The sequence below is a fragment of the Otolemur garnettii genome, unplaced genomic scaffold (genome assembly GCF_000181295.1).
Source record: "Otolemur garnettii isolate 467f Iridium unplaced genomic scaffold, OtoGar3 scaffold00152, whole genome shotgun sequence".
NCBI lineage: Eukaryota > Metazoa > Chordata > Mammalia > Primates > Galagidae > Otolemur > Otolemur garnettii.
In genome coordinates, this window is record NW_003852547.1 from 3,016,850 (window position 1) to 3,023,396 (window position 6,547).

The 6,547-nt window shown below is 52.0% G+C and overlaps 2 protein-coding genes across 2 annotated transcripts in view; one reads left to right on the forward strand and one right to left on the reverse strand.

Moving 5' to 3' along the window:
• Positions 1-2,505, reverse strand: part of SYMPK (symplekin) — a 47,077-nt gene extending 44,572 nt beyond the window's left edge. The window contains exon 1 of the mRNA XM_003799526.3: positions 1,736-2,505. The gene's annotated coding sequence lies outside the window, so the exon portion shown is untranslated. The remainder of the gene's footprint in view (positions 1-1,735) is intronic.
• A 182-nt stretch (positions 2,506-2,687) lies between these two features.
• FOXA3 (forkhead box A3) overlaps positions 2,688-6,547 on the forward strand; it is a 9,440-nt gene continuing 5,580 nt past the window's right edge. The window contains exon 1 of the mRNA XM_003799527.2: positions 2,688-2,876. Coding sequence (XP_003799575.1) covers positions 2,808-2,876 — 69 coding nt within the window. The 5' untranslated portion in view covers positions 2,688-2,807. The remainder of the gene's footprint in view (positions 2,877-6,547) is intronic.

Genomic DNA, 6,547 nt, shown 5'->3' on the forward strand with positions numbered 1-6,547 from the left:
AACAGCTAGTATACACTGAACATTTAATATGTGCTAAGGACAATTCTCTTATCTAAATTAACTCATTTAAATGTCATGACACCAACTCTTTAAGTATTATCTTCAATCTCTATTTTACAGATGAAGAAACTGAGGGCCAGGAAGGTACATTAGATAGAACTAGCAGTATGGTTGCAGAATCTATCTTCCATACCAACATGCAATACTATTGAAAGGGATGGTTTTTCAACCCCAGTTCTGTTCATGTAAGCCAAGAATCATGACCTGAAAACAACATACTGCAGTCGCTGATCAAAACATAATAAACCTTTCTTTTTTATGATGGTAATACATCAAGATCCACTGAACTTTTTACCCTATTTCCTTCCTCTTCTATTTTTTAGTTTCTACTTTCAGTTCTTTTTGAAAATATGTATATATACATATTTCTTTTTCTTTTGCAAATAGTGAGTACACAACATTATCCCACTATACTTGTGTGTGTAGGTGTTTTTGTTTTGTTTTGAGACAAAGTCTCACTCTGTCACCCAGGCTAGAGTGCAGTAGTGTCACAGCAACATCAAACTCCCAGGTTCAAGCAATCCTTCTGCTTCAGCCTCCCACGTAGCTGGGACTACCGGAACCTAACACAACGCAGTTAATTTTTCTATTTTTAGTAAAGACAGGGTCTTGGTCAGACTAGTCTCGAACTCCCGAGCTGAACTCAAACTCCTGCCTCAGCCTCCCAGAGTGCTAGGATTACAGGAATGAGCCCACCTTGCGTTACCTGTTTTCACCTAATATGCTAAGTGGTATATTAGCATAGAGCGGAGACCATTCCATCAATGTATAGACATTTCCTTCACTCTCTTTTCTCCTTCATTCCTTTTTACATTTGTATAATATTTTATTATGTAGATCTATTATGTTTTTATCCTGTCTTCCAATGTGAGAATATCTGTGATGTCTGTAGACTTTTGCTATTATGAACAGTGTCGTCGTTTCCCACTCCCTGGCCGTGTACTCCTAGTTGAGTGCCCTGCCTCACGTAAGCCTGGGAATATGACCACTCCCCTCTTTTATACCACAGAGTGGCTCTAGGAGTATCTTTCATTCATTCAACAAACATTAGCTGGGCACCTCCTGTGTGACACGCGCTGTGCTGGGAACACCGCGGTGACCGAGACACACCCAGTTCCTACCCTCATGGAACTCACAGTCACAGACATAATCAAATAGTACACAGATAAAGGTCTAATAACAAAGTAGACCACACGTGATATGAAGGAAAGAATGGGGGTGGCTTTCGGGATGGAAGGCAGGAAAGGAGGGCTTCGCAAAGGAAGTGACGTTCGTGCCAAGACCTGAAGGATGAATGGGAGTTAGCCAAACTGAATGAGTAAAAGGATGTTGCGGGCAAAAGGGGCAGGCTGTGCAAAAACACTGCCGCGGGAAGGCGCATGGCGGATTTCAGGAACCGAAAGGCCAATGCAGCTGTACGAGGAGGGGAAGGAGCAAAGAGGCGGACTCCAGACCGGGGAGGTCTGCAGGGCGGACGCTCCTGGAGGGCCACATTGGAACTTTGCCCTGAGGGCACTAGAGTGCCAAGGAAGGGTCCTAAGCAGGAGGAAGAAACAGTAGTCCCGAACGCCACTGCTCCCCTCTCCTCACAGCGGCCCTCCCCTCGCCCGTGCCCCTGTCTCTTGGGGGCTCCTCCTCCCTTGGACCCCGGACTCTCACGCCGCCTCTCGCTCACCGCGGCTCCGGCCTCCGTCCCCCTCGCGCCCCCTCAGCAGCGCCTCTTCACAGATGCTGCCGCAGCCGCCATCTTCCGTTCGCCGTCAGGAACACTGCGCACGCGCCACACTCGTGGGGCCGCCGGGAAATGGAGTCCAGACAGCGACCCGCGCCGGCCCCCGCCTGGAGCTTCGCTGGTGGCCTTTCGCCCTCCCCCAGATTACGCCGGGGCAGTATTTCATTTCCGGCTCTGGAGCACCATGCCTTCTGGGAAATGTAGTCCTTCGGTGGCGGCAACGAGCGGAACGGGAGCTTGAGGATTCTGGGAAATGCAGTTTTCGGTGGTTCTTAGTCCCTGGACGGCTGGCTTGTGGTAAGAGAACGCAGAGTTCCGGCGGCTAAGCTGGTAGATCTTGGAGTTGGCCTGTTATCTTAGTGAGATCGAGCGGAGGCTCCGATCCCGTCCACCTTTGGGCCTGACCCTTTACACTCTCTGAAGCATTTCGAGCCGTCGGAAGCCTCAATCTTCCCGTCCGTCCAATGGGAATGGGATTTCGAGAATTTTTTATGGGTCCTTATAGTGGCAAATAGGTACCCCCGGAGTCCACAGCGCTCTAAGCACCATTCCTTTGCGACGGTCATTCCGGACTCTGACTTTTCGCCATCTCAGGTGGAGATGATGAAACCTCTTGGGATAGAAAGGCTCCACAGTTCAGTTCCCTGGGGCATTAGTATTAGCAGCGTCTCCCACTGGTCGCTCCCTCCTCTTCAGCCTTCTCCACCTCTTGAGTCCCGTGGCTGCAGTTCCCGGCGCCTGAGGTCTGTCTTCTCCCAGTCCCGCAGGGGGCGCCCCAGGCCGGGCGCACCGCCCTCGGGGAGGCGGGAGGGGAGCCCGGGGCGGGGGAGGGTGGGGTGGGGGGGTGTCCCGACTATAAAGCGTGGCCGCCTCCCGCGGCGGCCGGGACAGCTGGACCCCGGGGCGGTCGGACGGGAGGGCGCCGGTGGAACTCGGACCATTCCCACTGCGAGAGCCGAAGCACTCCATTCCCCCGTGGCCAGAGCGGGGGCAGGTGGGGGCGCAGGCCCAGGGGATGCTGGGCTCGGTGAAGATGGAGGCCCATGACCTGGCCGAGTGGAGCTACTACCCGGAGGCGGGCGAGGTGTGTCCTCGGGGATGGCGGAGCGGGAAGTAGGGGGCAGGTATCAGGGTGTGAACTTAAATAGAGTAGGAACAGGGCCGTGAGCTTAAATGGGGGCTAAGGCTCCTAGTTGGGGAACCTAAGAATCAGGTACTTGGAGACCAGGTGTGAGAGTCAGGGACTGGGACGAGCCATGGGAGCGTGGTGTAGGCAGGCTAATTGAGGCCAGGGCTTAAATGGGAGTCAGGAAAATTTAGGCAAGGGTCAGGTCGCACCTTAAACTGAGAGCTGGGTGGTGGTGCCCCAAAATGCTAGGAATTAAAATTAACAAACCACAGTTAAGAATCAGAGTTCCAAGGTAGAGCATAGAGTTTAGGGGTTTCAGGAAATTGGGTTCAAAGTCAAAGGTGGGTTGGGGGAGATAGAGACTAAGAGATAGTGGAGGAGATCACCTTTAAGGCAAGTCTGCTGGGGGCGGGGAGGAGCTCAGGGCTAGAACAGTGTTAAATATGGGGGATCCTGGGGTAGAAATCAGAATTAAGGTTCAAGGATAAGGATTGGCTGGTGATCTAGGATAGGATCAGAAACAGGGGTCGGCCCTCAGGGGTAACAGATGGAGGGAAACGCTCGGATTTGAAGCTTCATTTCAGGAGTCTGAAATAACAGGTGGCTTAGAGTTGGGGCTTAGATAGATGGGAGCCCAGATGGAGTCAGTTGGGGATCTGAGAGTAAGATATTTGGACATCAGCACTGGCAGGAGAGAGATCAATCTCCATACCCATCACCCCTATCTACAACTCTCAGCAGAGACTCCCGAAATCAGAGGCTACAGGGTTTCAGATTGTGCATCTCCCCACACCTCTATCCAGCAATCTTTAGCAATTGCTGAAGTTCAGTCTCTCCTCAGACAAGGCTTCCCTGGGGTAGGGGGTGTCCTAATTCCTGTCCCCCAGCAGACATAAAGTCCTTCCTCGAGTCTAGCTCCCCTTCCTCCTGTTGCAAGGATTCCTGTTCTGTATCTCACTTGCTGTATAATCAACATTGTGAGGTTGGGGGTTGGGAGTCGGGGTCCCAATCTATGAGTTATGGAGGGTCTGGACACTTGGATTCCTAACCTGGAAAGGAATGGTGGGTTTGAGGGGAAGGTCAGGGACTGGGATGGCTGGGTTCTCCATCTGGTCATTATTTATAGGAGCCCCAGTGTGCCTGAGTCTTGCTTGGGTCTGGGTTGAAGTTGTAATGTGGGACTCCTGGATCCCCAGGCTTTGGGGCTTGGCAAGGTTCCCAGGAGGGGCCGATTCTGGGCCTGGGGAGGTGTGAGGTGCACGTGGGGTGGGGCAGGGCCAACTTGGAGGAAGGGATTGGGAGTGCTGAGAGGTGGAGGTGGGGCAGCTGGGGGTATCAGCTGTAGGATTGGGAAGGCACAGACCTGGGTGGGAGGTGGAGGCTCCAGGTAGTGAGGGGATCCCTTCCTGACCCTGGAGAACTCTGAGCCTGCAAACATGATTTAAGGGAACTGACTACAAATCAGTGTTTCAGGGATACATCTTAAGAAGTAAATTTGGGGGGGTCTAGGCAGGAGAAGTAAATGTTTAGAAACAGTCTAAATGGGTCCAAGTTTAGGAGACAATTTATATGGAAATTGTGTCAGAAATGAAGGGACAGCCTGGCATAGTGAGGACAGATAGGCATACTATGGAAGAGTAGTAGATGATGTGGACGGCTAGAAATCATTTGGGGGATTCTGTCTGAGGGTCTTCCCAGTGTTCCCATCAGGTAAGCCTACCTCTTCCCCTTGGGTCAAAACAGTGGGGAGAGAAATACCTGTATTCAACCAACAACTGGGAACTTAGAAAGTCCTCAAACCACCTCTTGCCTGCTAGGGTGATGTTGACACCTGGAGACTGGCTCCCTGTCTGAAGGGAGCTTGGGGCATCCCCGCTGGCCTCTGATTCTTATGGATCAGCTGGTCCAACCGCTCCTCCATTTTAGAGATGGAAAATCTGAAACCCTGAAGGTGCTGTGGTCCTGAGTTGGGTCTGTGGCCAGAAACTAGACTTCTGGCTTCACACTGCCTTCCTCTGTTCCCTGTCACACCCTTCTCCAGAGACAATAAGGAAATGAAAGAGGAGAAATTCTAGCCTCCTAATGTGGGGGTGCAGATCCCTGGAGGGCTTTCCCCCGAATCTCAGCCCCACCCTGGCGGGGGAGATCCGGTTCAGACCCGGACACCAGGGGTTCATCGCAGCCCCGGGGCGTGGGAAAGCCTAGGGTGGATTAGGGCAGCTGGAGTGCTTGAGGTCAGACCTCAAGTAGGACTTCCGGGAGGGTGGGGAGCCAGAAAAGGAAGGCACTGGGGTTCCAATCTGTCTTACTCTGAGATACCCGAGAGCCTGCCTGGGTTGGAGAATGGGCAGTGATGAGTCATAGGGATTTAGGAATGCTCTGTAGATCCCCAAATCCATCACCTTCTCCCCTCATCTCTTTGCTTATCCTGGGGATAGGGCAGAAGCCACCAATGGGAAATGGGGAGAGTGGGGGATAGGAAAGGACAGTTCAGGGAGGAGGAGAGAGCTGTGGCTCCAATTTCACCTTGAGACTTCAGGGGAGCTGCAGATGCTGAGGAAGGAGAGATAGATAAAAAGGTGTGCCTAAGGAGGCAGGGGGTTGCAGGCAGGAGGGGTAGAGAGAGACAAAGGGAGAGGTAGTGCCAAGGAGAGGAGAAAGGGAGATGGGGGGAAGAGAGAGGACTATAGAGGGGTAGAGAGGAAGAGCAAAGGTGGTGGGGGAACTGTCAGAGAAGGAGGTGGGGAAAGAGAAAGATGGGGGAGGGGAAGGAGTGTAGAGGTACTGACACAGGGACAGAGATGGACAGATAAACACAAAGACAAAAACAGCCAACAGAGAGATTCACAGAGATGAGAGAAAAGAGCTACCTGGAGAGACATTTGAAGTAGAGAGGGGAGAGTTTCTCCATTGGAAGTCAGACCTGGGGTTGGTTACCACCTGTCCCTGGCTCCCTAAGTGATGCTGGTAGTACCGTTTTCTCTCTGGATGTTAGTACCTGCAGACACTTACAGTGGCAGGGGACTAGACAGTATCCACTAACCCACAGCCACCATGGCTCTGGCCAGAGCTATAGATAGCATCCTCAGTGCCCCGAGACCCCAGATTGGGGAGAGGACAGGGTGGACAGGGGCAGATGGAATATGGGGGAGAGAAGATAGGAGTCAGTGGATGAGAGGAGAAGATACAGACAGAAAGAGAAAAACCACTGCCCAGCATGCTTTTTGTTTTTCTTATTTATCCTGTTCACTGTCGCCTTCCTACTGGACTGTCACCTCCATGAAGATAGGCATTTCTGTCTGTTTTGGTCACTGCTTTGATAGCATAATACAGAACACAGGTCTGGATGCAGAATCACAGCTCTACTCCTTCTTTGCTGTATGACCCCCCCACAACCTCTCTGGGCCTCAGCTCAGTCACCTGTAAAATGGATATCATCATCATAATGCCTCCCCCAGTATGGTTGTAAAGATGAACAGTGCCTGGCAGAGAAGCTGGTCGATAAACACTTGTTGAATGGATGAGAATATCAGGGGTTATTTAGAGAGACATAACAATGCTTCCTGCTCGGCGCCTATAGCTCAACCGGCTAAGGCGCCAGCCACGTACATCTAAGGTGGCAGGTT